At 48.9% G+C, this 14,607-nt stretch overlaps 1 protein-coding gene across 1 annotated transcript; it reads right to left on the bottom strand.

Annotated features, from left to right (window-relative positions):
* Positions 1-42: 42 nt before the first annotated feature.
* Rnf8 (ring finger protein 8) lies at positions 43-13,573 on the bottom strand. The gene is made up of 4 exons (XM_050138603.1): positions 13,318-13,573; positions 8,952-9,080; positions 5,090-5,830; positions 43-2,260 (listed from the first exon to the last, which is right to left on the bottom strand). Exons 1-4 carry the CDS (start codon positions 13,426-13,428, stop codon positions 2,156-2,158), a joined length of 1,086 nt encoding a protein of 361 aa, XP_049994560.1. The 5' UTR covers positions 13,429-13,573; the 3' UTR covers positions 43-2,155.
* Positions 13,574-14,607: the final 1,034 nt, after the last annotated feature.

Here is a 14,607-nt window from a genome sequence, read left to right as displayed (position 1 = left end):
TATACAATATTCTGTCTGTATGCCTGAAGGCCAGAAGAGGGCGCCAGACCTCTTTACAGATGGTTGTGAGCCACCATGTGGTTGCTGGGAATTGAACTCAGGACCTTTGGAAGAGCAGGCAGTGCTCTTAACCTCTGAGCCATCTCTCCAGCCCCCTCTGCAGATAATTTCAAGAAACAATCTCAGGGCTAAAGAGGCAGCTAGCATTTACTTAAAAGCAGCACGCTGCTAAATATGCGGGCCCAAGTTTGGTCCCCAGCCCCCATGTCGGGCAGCTCACAATCTCCCGTAGCTCTAGCTTCAGGGGATTGGATGTCCATGGTCTCCAAGGGCACTGAACTCACATGCCATACCTCCACATACAAATGCATATAAAAAAATCAAAACAAGTCTTTTTTAAGAAGTTGAAGAAAGAAACAAACGTGTCAGTGTGTGGTTCCCTAAAAGCCATGGTCTTCATCTTAGCCACTAATACGTCTATGTTCCAGAACTGTCTCATCTATAAAATGGGAAAACAAGTGACCCTACCGCCAGAGTTGGCAAGAAAATAACAAACCTGAAAAACATTGGGAAAAGGGTTTAAAGCCTGTGAGTCTGGAAAAGAGGGCACCTTCACAGGATTGAACACGCCAGCTGAGCGGAGCATGGCCCTCAAGCACCTGTCAGACTGGCCAGGCACCTCATGACACGGGTGTTCTCCCGTGTTAGAGCACGAGGTGCTGGGGCCACAGGGAGCTCTGTGACTGACACAGACCTTCTGCGGAGCAAAACCTGACTCTAGCTGGTTTCAGACATCTAAGTGCTAGTTTAAAACCTCTCCAGGGGGCCGGGGAGACGGCTCAGTGCAAGCCTGAAGACCTGAAGACGAGTGTGATTCCTGGAACTCACAAGGAGGAGGAACCAACTCCCGAAAGCCGTCCTTCACACACACTGGCACGAGTGTACACACACACATTTTTTTAAATGTGCTGATTTATTTCTAAAGATCTGTTTTTAATTTTATTTAGTGTGTTTGTATGAGTTTAAGCCACATATGTAGGGTACCGTGGGAGGCCAAAAGAGACCTCCAGTCTCTGGAGCTAGAGTTACAAGGGGTTGAGAGATTTCTAATGTGTGTGCTGGCGACCAAACTCAGTTACGTTTCCAGCACCACAGTGCTTAAACCCTCACACACTAAGCAAAAAACACAAATACTCAAATGGGAACAATGCCTGCCCTTTCACCCTATACAATAGATAAACTCAAAAAATAAAATTCCAAAGATATAATTTTTGCCTAATTATTTCCAAAGCTATTTGTGCCCCTCCCCACAAGGAAACCAAGGCAGCCTCTTCTTACTGACTGCACAAGGCTGAGGCACAGGTCTGCAAGAGCAGATACGAAGATGACCCCTGAGCAAGTTCGTATGCAAAGCTGCTGCTGTGCCCGAGGAGGGTGAAACAACTTATTAACCTTTTAACTAAACTTGTACCAAACTACTGACCATAATCAAAACTCAAAGACAAAGCAAGGGTTTTAGTTGTTTTGTTTTTGAGATAAGAGTCTTGCCAAGTAGACCAGGCTGGCCTTGAACTCAGAGATTTACCCACCTCTGCATCCCAAGTGCTGGGATTAGTGTGTACCACTATGTCCAGCTGAAGCAAGCTTTAAAGACATACAAGAGCACATAAGAGGTAGTCACAGGGTTCAACGACATAAGTTAGAAGCAGTCTTAGGCGACCTGATGCTGTAAGTGTGCCTATTTTGTTAAGTGGATGTTTTTACGTCTGACCGTATATTCTCAAACTGACCTAAAATGACTGCAACATTCTTGAAGAGTTTCCCGATGCCGCAGTGCGGGGACGGTGAGGTACAAAGACCCGCAGAGGCCCTAAGGCCCAAGCCTTAGCTAATATCTCCCTAGTCTGTTGCCCTCACTATTCCAGAGAGCTTCCGAATTTCTACAGGCTGTCGGTACCATCGTCACCAGGGCAGCTTCTGCTGGATGAAGACCTACATTTCCATGCTGAGATCTGGTGTGTATCTGAGGCTGCAAATCTCCAGCCTGATGGTGTGAGCATCTGCCACCTGCTCTGTTTGCAGACTGGAGACCACAGAGCAGTGAGCTAAGAGGCAGAGGCAGCTAGTGGCCACGTGATGCCTGGATGTTCCCCACTCACCAACCACCACAGCCTCTGGAAGCGGGAGAGTAGGTTACCTCCTGCAGAGCCTGGACCAGCTGCTGCTTCAGGTGCTCTTCTCCTGGCTCCTTCTCCAAACCCTGAAAAGACAAACAAGATGGAAGTTTCACTGCAGTCAAGCAGGAAAGGGAACAAAATCCCGCAACAAGCAGGTGTAAGGAGGAACAGCACAGGGCAGGGAGCAGGCGGAAAACCCCCATTTTACGGCAAGTTGTTGTCATTGAACGGTCTTACTTGCTCAACCACTGCATACTTCGGACTGTCAGCGGCAAGCCACGAGCTGAGTGGCTCTGCAAACAACAGGGTGACAGACTGAGCTTCTTCTATTATCTAATGCCATGATACCCAAATGGCTGAAACTGAGAAATGAGCCACAAATACAACCCCCGCCCAGGCCAGCACCCACAGCGTTTCCACGGTTTGTCCCTCCACAGTGACCACCCTCTACAAGCCACTTTCTGCCCTTGCCTGAGCCTCTGTCGCCTTTCCTACGCCAGCCATTCAAACTGCCCCCTCATCTGTGGCGGCTTCTCCCGCAAAGCCTCTGAGAGCTTGCTGCCTTAGGAATTACCTATAGGGTGGGCATTTTGAATCATTCATGATGTAATGCATCACCCTGAAAATTATTCTTCCAAAATGTTTATGGGCAGCATATCTTGTCACAAGAACTCAGTGATTACAAACAACATTTACCATTTTAATGCCACGCAGAATCCCAAAGACAGTGTCAGGCACTGAGGTGCTCCAAACACTGAGCATGGAGCAGGGGCAACAGCTTCTGGAGCGCGGGGGGGGGGGGGGCAGGCCAGACTACACCAAGGGCAGAGGGGGACGTGGCTAACCCAAAGAACTACATGTGCTTCTCGAAGTCATGCCAACATGACCTCAAGAAATTGCTAACCTAGCCTCTGCTGTCTTTAACCTTCTGCCCCAGAGAAAGGACTTTTAGCTGCATCTTTAGCGCACAGCACGGCCACGAATGCTAGTCCCAGGCGCGATGGCTTCTGAAGGAGCTACCCCCTGGAGAACTCCACTCAGTGAAGGTGCGACACACTGAGCAGCAGGACTCCCACCCTCTGGAAATGACAGCTGTCTGGGCTGCACAGGGGAAGAAGGCATGCCCACCCACCACGCATGTCCTGAAGGCACCCGTGTAATCCTCGGCTTTTGCTAATCCTACCAGCTCAAGGAGACAGCAGAGATCAGAAAGAAAGCTAAAAATTCTTCAGGAACGAGCCAACACTACTGCAAGCTGTTCCTTGCCCTGTGAGGCTCAAGCAAGATAAAAACACCTTTCACTGCAGCTGTGACGGCCCTTCTTGGTTCCAAGCCAACCACAGGGAATTCTTGACATTCACCATCACCTGGACAGCGGGGGTGGGAACAACAAGGGCCCTGCCATATGGGAACTGACATTTTAAGCAGGAACAGGATCAGCTCCAGCCAGCTTTATGCGCAAGCCTGTCATCTAAGTAAACCGTTTGGAGATGAGACCATACTTGGGCCCACCCCCGTACCACTCAGACACTTTTATCTTCTAGTAAAGGATGGTAGCTTATCATCCAGCCAGTTGTGTGCCTGTCCATGGAGAAACAAAACCGCCCACCCCCAGTGGCTAGAGCTGACCTCACAGCCAACAAGCTGTCATGTACAGGACAGTACAGGAGCTGAGCTATACTTGCTCTGGGCTCCGACTTGGTTTTGTCAACACAGAGAGCAAAGAAAGAAGTCCTAGGGCAATCACAGTTCTGTGGTGCCCTCATCTCTACCCAGCTTCTCCCTAAATTTATTTTGGACCTGAAACCCCTCAGTTTTCGATCAGAAATCAGTTATAACCCAGCTGGCTTTTGTGTTACCTTGCTCATCTTGGTACCCTGACTGGCTCCTGATCTCATCAGTGTGCTGAAATCTTAATCTTTCCAAAACTTTTTTTAAAGATTTATTTATTTATTATGTATACAACATTCTGCCTCCATATATGCCCACACGCCAGAGGAGGGCGCCAGATCTCATTACAGATGGTTGTGAGCCACCATGTGGTTGCTGAGAATTGAACTCAGGTGGAAGAGCAGCCAGTGCTCTTAACCACTGAGCCATCTCTCCAGCCCCCTTTCCAAAACTTCATCTTGGTTTTCTGCTCCCATTCTGTCTCCAAGGCTTAGCATCTGATGTCTGCTTCAAAGACAACTCTAGCCAGAAGTTCACAAAATGCCTGCCCAGCCGGGCGGTGGTGGTGCATGCCTTTAATCCCAGCACTCGGGAGGCAGAGGCAGGCGGATCTCTGTGAGTTCAAGACCAGCCTGGTCTACAGAGCTAGTTCCAGGACAGGCTCCAAAGCCACAGAGAAACCCTGTCTCGAAAAACCAGAAAATAATAATAATAATAATAATAATAATAATAATAATAATAATAAATAAATAAATAAATAAAAAAAGATAACAAAATGCCTGCCCAGCTGAAGGTACCTCTGCCTGCTATAGTGGTATATTATTTGTATTTGAATAAATAAGTCTGGCCTAAAGACCAGAGGCAAAGCTAAAGCCACTAAGGTCAGACAATGGTGACACAAACCTTAAATCCCAGGGTTTGGGAGATAGAGTCAGATGGATTTCTGTGAGTTCAAAGCCACCCTGGGCTACACAAGATCAATGTGGAAAGAGATCCAGGTGGTGGTGGCTCACACCTTTAATCCCAGTCCTAAGGAGTCACACGCCTTTAATCCCAGCATCAGAGGGAAAACAAAATGGGAGGAGAGGCTCTGGTTGCTTAGCCTGCGGTCGCCCAGCCTTGGTAGAGGTTAAGACTTCCTAGTGGCTTGGCTGCTTTGCTTTTCTGGTTTTTGAGTTGAGCCCCAATTTCTGTCTCTGGGTTTCTATTATTCATGCTACAGCCTGCTAGCTCTGTGGTACCTGGAGGTGATGCTCCTCCTCCTGGAAAGTCTTCTCCAGCTGCTCCACTCTTGCTTGTTGCTGAGCCTGCTCTGCATACAGCTGAGACTGTAAGTCTTGCAGTTCCTTCTCCATCCTGACAATCTTCTTGGAGCTCCCCTTTCGGGTCTGCCTCTTCACATTCAGGACGGCTACCTGTTTCTCGTGCACCTGTGTTTTCAGCCTCAGAATCCTGGACATGGTCACCTTGAACAGCTCTAAGCTGCTCTGAGATGCTGACGGGCTGGAGGCCTTCTGCTTCTTCGGATAAAGTTCGATGACCTTTGAGAGAGTGGGGCAAGCGTGAGTCCCAGTGGTCTTGTCACTTGCCCCAAGAGAAGGCAACGTAGAACACAAATATCCTGAGGGCTGACTTGCCGCTTCACCTTTTCCGCCTGCAGTCACTGGCTCAACAGTTTTACAAGAGACTGCAGGTACTTTGCAATTGAGAGCTGAGGGGCCTTCAGCCTCAGGACTTTCTAATCCATCCAAACTGAATTTCCTTTTAGTTCTCAAGTCTTCATTTTTTCCCCCTGTCTGGGCATTCTTCGGGGCGAGGCAGGGAGACAGCGTCCCCCAGTCTTCTTCAATGACTTCGTATTCATACTCTGCGTTCCCCTTATTGTCCAGCGGCACTCCAAGCTGGATGTGGTCTCCCTTTTGGATGCAATAAACCTGTAATGGCGCCAGCCGCTCCCTGTTCAGCCAAACACCATTCAGACTCTAGGGGAAATGAAAACAAAACAAAATAAGCTCAAGCTTTTCCCCCTCTTAATGGAATTTCTCTCTTGCTGCTACGAAACCTTCTGCCTTTTCAAAAGGAAAACCCTGGAGAACAAATGGAAGCGAAAGGTTCATAAACCACCATCCCTGGAAAGAGCCCCATGCGCGCGGTGCTTTGGCTTCCTGCCTATATTTCACATTCATGCCTCCGCAGAGAACCGCCTGTGTAAGGGGCAAGAATCACCTTACTCAAAACACGCAAGGCACTAAAGAACACTGAAACTCAATCACTCCTATTGACCTAAACTCCAGGCAATGATTCAAGAGCGGAAAGAATGCAAACCACAAGGCAGGAGTCACCCATGTTCTGCACGTGGGCCCTCCACACACTGAACAAGCACAGCACTTCCCAGTATACAAAATCAATACTTTGTACTGGGAGAGTCAAACTGTAGGTGGGACTGGCCTGAGTAACACCAGCAGCAGCTATCTACGCTGTTACAGTGTAGCAAACAGACCTTACTGTTATTTTGTCTATGGTCTCACTGTGCAGTTCTGGCTGGCCTCAAACTTGCTTTGTAGACCAGGCTGGGCTGCAATTTAGAAATCTGCCTGTTTCTGCCTCTTCAATGATAGAATTAAAAGTATGCACCACCACACCTGGCCTCCTCATTTTTAAAAAAAGATTTTTTTTTTTTTTTTTTATTTTATGTGTGTGCATTTGAGTGGCAAGTGCCCAGAGAGGCCAGAGGACCCCTACGGCTGGACTTACAGGTGGCTGTGAAGAGCTAAGGTGGGTGCTGGGAACTGATCTCAGGTTCCCTCCAAGACCAAGGTCTCTTACTTCTTGGAACTCAGCATTCAGGCTGCCCGGGCAGTGAGCCTGAGGAACTCCACTTCTCCCCAACTCCCCAGCCCTGTGGTTACAGACACCCACCGCCACACACAGCTTTTCACATGGGGATTTGAAGTCAGGTCCTCACGCCTGCCTGGCAACCTCCCTAGTCCCTGCTTCATTTCTTTGGGACAATCTGGCTACATAGCCCAGGTCGGCGTGGGATCTGCTCTACCCTCCTAGTTCTGGGACTACAGGCCTATATCGGCATGCCCGGCAACTTGCCATGGTGCCTTCTCACTCAGTATTATGTTTGTAAGACGTCCCCATGTTCAATACAGTAGTGTTCACTGTGGAACTCATCTTTCGTACATTCTACTGTGGCCTCTGCCTCTGCCTCCCCGGTGCTGGGATTAAAGGTGTATGCCGCCACCACCACCTGGCAGAATTCTTAAAAAGTATGCCAGAGCTGGAGAGATGGCTCAGGGGTTAAGAGCACTGGCTGTTCTGGCTGAGGACCCAGGTTCAATTCCCAGCACCTATAAGGAGGTTCACAACTGCTCACAGCTCAAGTTCCAGAGAATCTGATTCCCTCTGGCTTTGCCCAGGCACACAAGGACAGAGTACCTGTACACAGAGACCAAATCCCAAGTGTGCCAGATGAGGGCTAGAGCGGCAAACAGAAGCCAGGGCCACTCTGGTTGTTGTGATCCTAGCAGGCCTGAAGGGGAATTACTCCAAGTAGTGAGACTCCGCCACAAAAAGCATGTTCCTAGGACTTGAGATGCCAGAGTCTATGGCACAAAGGAGAAATCACCAAGGAGCAGATGTGCTTAAGGCTAGCCTGCATTACATAACAACACCCCCACCTTAAAAAGAAAGTCCCCTATTCCATGGTCTGTTTCCATGTTTCAGGAGTTTGCATGTTTGCACTTGAGGTGCTTCCTAACTGCTGGGCTCTACTTCCCGCTAGACTGATCAACTGCTTCCTAGTTGCTGGACTCTGTACACTTCCTGCTAGGCTGATCAATTTACAGTTTGTTTAAAGAGAGTTAGTTGAAGGGACAGCTCAGCGGTTCAGAGCGCTTGCGCCTTTTCCAGAGAACCCTAACGCAATTCCCAGCACCCACATGGGGCACCTCACCATTGCCTGCAACTCCAGCTCTGGAGAACCCAAACCTCTCTTCTGGCCTCAAGCACCTGTGCACAAATGTGCATACAATACACACAGACGCACATACATGTAAGTAATACAATAATAAAATAAATCTAAAGAAATATTTAAAGCAGGAAAACACATTATTCAAAGTCAAATGTTTCTGAGAATACCGACAGTTAAGCAAGGTTTTTTTCTTGCTTTATTTTTATGAGCCTGTGTGAGGATGTCAGATTCCCTGGAACTTGAGTTACAAATAGTTATTAGCTGTCATGTGAGTACTGGGAATTGAACCTAGGTCCCTTTCAAGGGGCCTGTTTCCGCAGAACTATGGTCTACCTCTGGAAGAGGAGCCACAGCTGCACTCCAGACACTCCCTTTGAGGTAGGGCTCACTCAGGGCATCCATCACCTTGCGCAGTCTAACTTCCTGCAGCACACAAAAGTGCTGTGCCTTCGAAAGAGAAGAGGTGAGCGTGGCTAGTTTTTAATATTTTACGAGGACAACTATCAGGGGTTAAGAAAAGGAAATCTGGGATTACAGATATGTGCCACATTTAAACCCAGCACTGGGGATGCAGAGGCAGGTGGATCTCCATGAATTCAAGGCCAGCTTGGTCTACAGAGCAAGTTCTAGAACATTCAGAGCCACAAAGAGAAACCTCTGTCTCGAAAATCCAAAATAAGGAAAGAAAAGGAAAAACTGAAATAGCTCAGAGGGCTGGAGAGAAGGCTCAGGGTCAAGAGCATCACATACCCTGTTCAGTTCCCAGCACCCACACTGAGTAGTTCACAGCAACCTGTAACTCCAGGGCCACGGGGACCTGGCTAGCCTCTGCTGGCTCCTGCACTCACGTTCAAACACACACACACACACACACACACACACACACACACACACACACATGCACACAAAGCACATGGGAGTAAAACTCAGCCAGGCAGTGGTGACACACACCTTTAACCCCAGCACTAGGGAGGTAGAGGCAGGTGGAGTTTGAGGTCAGCCTGGTCTACAGAGTGAGTTCCGGGACACTCATGGCTACACAGAGAAACCCTGTCTCGAAAAACCAATCAAACAAAACCCATAAAACTCATTATGAATCATTAGGCTCATGTGAGCTCCTGTACCTCGTTGTCCATAATTGTCCACTGTCCCTCGGGATTCTGTTTCAAAACACAGTGGTTCCGAGAGATCATCAGGGGGCAGACCTTGGATATCAGCTGGTAGGTAACGCCAAATCCTCGTCCTATCGTCACCTGAAAGACAGGGGTAATGTAAGACACAGTCGGTCACTCCCTAGAAGGGAGGTTCTTTGCAATCTTACCGACCAGCAGCACACGCGGGTCCTGACCGGTTCATCTGCTGCTGTGCCCCTCCTCAGCTGCCACAGGGAGCCACCACAGAGGAAAAGGCAAGAAGCTGTGCTAAGAGAACAGGTGAGAGCACTGGCTGCTCTTCCAGAAGACCCAGGCTTGCTTTCCCAACAGCGACATGGAGGCTCAAAACCATCCATGACCCCAGTTGCAGGAGATCTGATGCCCTCTTCCAGTATATTACCACCTGCCCCGCAACCAGGCACCAGACATGTATGTGCTGCACAGACATACATGTAGTCAAAACAATCATACCATAATAAAAAATAGAGTTACCATGAACTCTCAGGCTAGCACAACCCCGAACCAGTAAGACAAGGATTTCTTGAAGTGAGACAACGCTCTTGTACACTGTAAAGATTTGTCTCTTGTAATGGTTTAATGAAACACTGATTGGCCGCCAGTAGCCAAGCAGGAAGTATAGGCAGGGCAACCAGACTAGGAGAATTCCGGGAAGAGGGAAGGCAATGAGGCAGTCACCAGCTAGAGGCAGAGGAAGGAAGATGAGAATGCCTCACTGAGAAAAGGTACCGAGCCATGTGGCTAAACACAGACAAGAATTATGAGTTAATTTAAGTTGTCAGAGCTAGCTAGTAATAATCGTGAGCTAACCGGCCAAACAGTTTATAGTTAGTAAAAGCCTCTGTGTGTTTCTTTGGAACTGAACGGCAAGCTGCTGCCTACAGTTTCTTCTCTCACATCCCCATCAATTCATCTTCAGCACTGCCATTAAAATACATAAGGACTTTTAAATGTCCAACTTGGCTTCCTTTTCTCTGCAATTCTTCCAGCTGGCCCTGGTTCTGCCCTAGGTTCATCAGGGAATCTCCCATCTCCTTCTTCACATAGTGAAGTACCCGAGTCACCATTCCTGGCCCTCTAGTCCCAGACATTGTCCTGAACTCCCACAGCCTGAGTTTGACATCTCAACCCATCTATGAGAGAACTCCTGGTTTAGTGTTACAGATGTTATTTAAGAAAAAGAAATTTAGGGCTGGAGAGACGGCTCAGCGGTTAAGAGCATTGCCTGCTCTTCCAAAGGTCTTGAGTTCAATTCCCAGCAACCACATGGTGGCTCACAACCATCTGTAATGACGTCTGTTGCCCTCTTCTGGCCTGTAGGCATACATGTACACAGGATATTATATACTAAATAAACAAACAAATAAATAANAATAAATAAATAAATATTTAAAAAAAAAAAAAAAGAAAAAGAAATTTAGGGGCTGGAGAGATGGCTCAGTGGTTAAGAGCACTGCCTGCTCTTCCAAAAGTCCTGAGTTCAATTCCCAGCAACCACATGGTGGCTCACAACCATCTGTAATGAGGTCTGGTGCCCTCTTCTGGCCTGCAGACTTACACACAGACAGAATATAGTATACATAATAAACAAATATTTAAAAAAAAAAAGAAAAAGAAATTTAAGTTCTTCTATAAAGTCAAGTCACGTATGGTTTCCCCAGTTCTAGGCATGGCTGCTGATGGGCAACACCGGCCTTCACAGCGCTCCAGCACACTGCCAAGGCATCCTAGGCCTGAGAAATGACTCCATTCTCCATCCTCCCCTCCTGCAAGACTACCATGCTGTCTTTCTCTATCTGACTAGCTGGCAACTGTGGATTCAATGGCAGGGCCTGACACTGCTGCCGTTCATCTTCATCTATTAGTTCAGCCTAGCACGCTGCCTTCTAAGACTTAACTCTTTGATCTGCCATCAGATAGACATACACCATGTTCCTCTAGCATTAGTTTCCACAAACCTGATATGGCAGTTGATGCTGTACCTTCAGCCAAGACATAAGAAAATAAAATAGGGTCTGGAGGGATGGCTCAGAGGTTAAGAGCACTGGCTGGTCTTCTTATTAACTCATAATTTATTTTAACCCATAATACCTGTCTGTTGGCCAATCAGTTTATAATAATGTAGACCTCTGTGTGTTTCTTTGGAACTGAACGACCGCAGGACTAGGTGGGACAGAAACCTCAGACAACAGCTCTGTTTCTGAAATAACCAGTAAGTACTCTAACCATTCCTTCCCGTTTTCCAACCCACAGATTCATGAAAACCAAATACAAGAGAAGAACACAAGCAAGCAAAAGACACAGCTTTTCTTTGCAGGACTGAAGTAGCTCGCCTGCAATAAACCTCTGCTCGTCTGTGCTTACACACACATCTCTAGACTAGTTCACAAAGTTTGAAGACACCCATTCAGACAGATAACCTACCAAAGGACTCCTTCGATACAATATGAGGAGCCCGCCGTGTTTTATAATTTTATCTGCGAAAACTGAAACTGAGGGAACTAACCCATCTCAGCTCTTGGCCGCCAGCACACCTCCTGAGACCTTGTGCAAACCTGCAAACCCACGTGTACTATTCACCTGAGAACCATTACGGAAGACCTGACTCAACCTGACCTCTGTGCAAACCCTACACCCGGCAGGCCACGCTCTAAATGCTGTCGACAACCTGACTTTGACATCACCAGGCGGGTTTCTCTTACACACAGTGGCCACCCCCACAGGGGTCACTCCTGACACCACCTTCAGCATCCTCTTGGTTTGTTAGGATCCCTCTCCCCTTCGAGATGACTCCACACAAATCTACAAAACGGTACCGAACATCTCAAGGAGAGCTCTGTAGACGAAAAGGACTTAAATTAAAAATAAGTGGCTCTCTAATGCCTGCTAATTTAAAGCCGGGCCTGCTCTAGAATAATGTTAAACAAGCCACACCTTGGCCAACAGAGATGTTCACGGACTCCTTCACTGTATAAATCCTCTTTTCCTGGTTCAAACCATAAACTCCAAGGGCAGAAACTACAGTTGAGAACATACAGCTTCTCAAAAACAACAACAAAATACTAAAACTGCCAAGACAATGAGTTTAGCTTACGTGACGTCTCAGCTGGGATTACTATTGCTGCGATGACACATGACAAACAGAAAGCAACTTGGGGAGGAAAGGAAGGAGGTCAGGACAGGAACTCAAACAGGGCAGGCACCTGGAGGCAGGAGCTGATGCAGAGGCCATGAAGGGGAGCTGCTTACTGGCTTGCTCCTCGTGGCTTGCTCAGCCTGCTTTCTTTATAGAACCCAGGACCAACAGCCCAGGGATGGCACCACCCACAGTGGGCTGGGGCCTCCCCTCCAATCACTAAAAGACCAGCCGGTTCTTATGGAGGCATTTTCTCAATTAAGACTCCCTTCTTCACATAACTCCAGTGTGTGTGTCAAGTTGACATAAGACCTCAGCCAGCACACACGACGACCAACACTCAGTACTGCACTTTCCAAAGCCCAAAGGGCTCTGAATGACAAGCTCGGACCTGACCTGACCCAGTTCTCCTTCCAGAGCTGACCACAAGGATGCGGCCCACGCTTAGTTTTTCGGGCACCAAATCTTGACCTCCCTTCCGTTCATAACTGTGCCTCCCCTTTTTGTGTTTTAGTTTTGCATCAATGGAGCTGGCAGAGAGCTTGCCTTCCAAGTATGAGGTTCGATCCCCAGCACCAGCCCTACAAGCCTGCATTATCAAACACTGTAAGCAGTTTCTGGAGAGAATGGCTGACTGTCCCTGACCCACTTCGAGGGTGCAACCGTGGTCCACCCCAACGCACTAATTCTCCTCGGAGGTAAAAGAAGACTTTATTTTTAGATTCATGTTGGAGGATTTTAGGCAAGTCACCCTTAAAAACTCGCGAGCACACTCAAAATCAACTCCAGAGAGTACACGCCCTCCGCAACCATCCGGACAGGTTCGCCATTGTCGGGGGTCAATGGGGACGCCTCAGCCTCAGTTTCCCTGAGTTGAGTCACGGCAAGGCTCCGAGAGACCCTAACGGTGACCGTGCCTACTTTCGGCTCACTGGAGGGTCCCGTGTCCGTTACGGCAGCTCTGGCACGGGCTCGCTCCAGCGCAGCCACCCACCAACCCGGGCCTCTCAAGCCACGGCCTCGCCTGGCCTCGCGGCGCAGTCCCGCCAGTCCCTAAGGCGGCTCGATCCCAGCTGCCACCTCGGTGCCTCCTCGCAAGCCGGCTCCCCGCGGCGGGGCGCCGCTCCTCAGCCTCCCCGCTCCCGCAACGCCTCCCCCCCACGCCGGGCCGCTCGCCCTCACCTCACTCGCAGCCTCCAGCTGCAACCACTCGCGGTCCATCCCCAGGCGCCGCAAGCACCAGCTCCGGCCGGCCGCGAGCTGCCCCGAGCCCAAAGGATCGGGCTCGCCCATAGCCCGCTCGGCACTGGACTGGGGCAGCGCTCAGCAACCAGCCAAATTCCAGCCGCCTTCCCGTGTCCTGGCCCGCACCATAACTAAACAACAGACAGAAGCAATCGCCCAGGGAGCCGAATCGATGAGAACGCGAGCCCGCCTCTGGGCTGGGAAGGCGGGCATTGCGCGTGCGCCGCAGAAGGAGGGGTGGGCGCGGGCGGGAAGAGAGGAGGTGCGAACCGGGAGGGCGGGCCTAACGCACCTTTGCGGAGGGAGGTCGGTGATCGAAAGTTACAGGCCGGGCTTGGCTACCCCGGAGACTTTGTCTCCAAAATCTAAAGACTTACAAAGTAAACAATAGGGCTTGGAGGATGGCTCAGCAAGTAAAGTCGCCTGCTGCCAAGCCTGGCGACCAGAGTTCCATCCTCAGGCTTCCCCTGCGTGGTGGCTGGAGAAATCCGACCCTTCAGAATGGCCTCTGACCTCCACTTGCGTACACACAAATAAATACTTAAGTAAAAAACTATAATAAATATAAAAATAAGGAACACTACCGCTTTCTTCGGGTTCGTGAGTCTAACGTGACTATCTCCCACAGTCAATACCTTCCCCTCCAAAGTTACCACCCCAGGTCTAGCAGCTACCAACTGGAACCTCTTACTTGCATCTCCCCCGTTTTCTCTGTCAGGCTGTGATGGAAGTAGAAACAAAGATGAAAAATCCCAGGCCGTCCTGGGCTACACAGTGAGTTTAATGCCAGCCTGGGATAGGAGACCCTATCTACAAAACAAACACAAAAAATGCTTTGTAACTACATGTTATTTAAAACTATGGCCTACTTTGGGTTTGGGGTGGGAGGTGCTGAAGATTGAACCCAGGGTCAAGAGAATGACAAGGGTTTGTTTAACTCTGTGAAGCTGTGTTACTGTGCCTATCTAACACACCTGATGGTCTAATAAAGAAAGACTTCTAAAGGGCTTTGCTTTCTTTTTTTCTTTTCTTTTCTTTTTTTTTTTTTTTTCTTTTGAGACAGGGTTTCTCTGTGGCTTTGGAGCCTGTCCTGGAACTAGCTCTTGTAGACCAGGCTGGGCTCGAACTCACAGAGATCCGCCTGCCTCTGCCTCCTGTTGCTGGGATTAAAGGCGTGCGCCATCACTGCCCAATATGTACACTTTTTTCTAGTCATTTTTCCCTCCA

Source organism: Alexandromys fortis, unplaced genomic scaffold (genome assembly GCF_014885135.2).
Source record: "Alexandromys fortis isolate MF-2015 unplaced genomic scaffold, M_Fortis_MF-2015_v1.1 scaffold_9, whole genome shotgun sequence".
In the NCBI taxonomy this organism is placed as follows: Eukaryota; Metazoa; Chordata; class Mammalia; order Rodentia; family Cricetidae; genus Alexandromys; species Alexandromys fortis.
The sequence above is the reverse complement of the archived record's forward strand: the minus strand, read 5'-3'. Positions and strand labels throughout refer to the sequence as shown.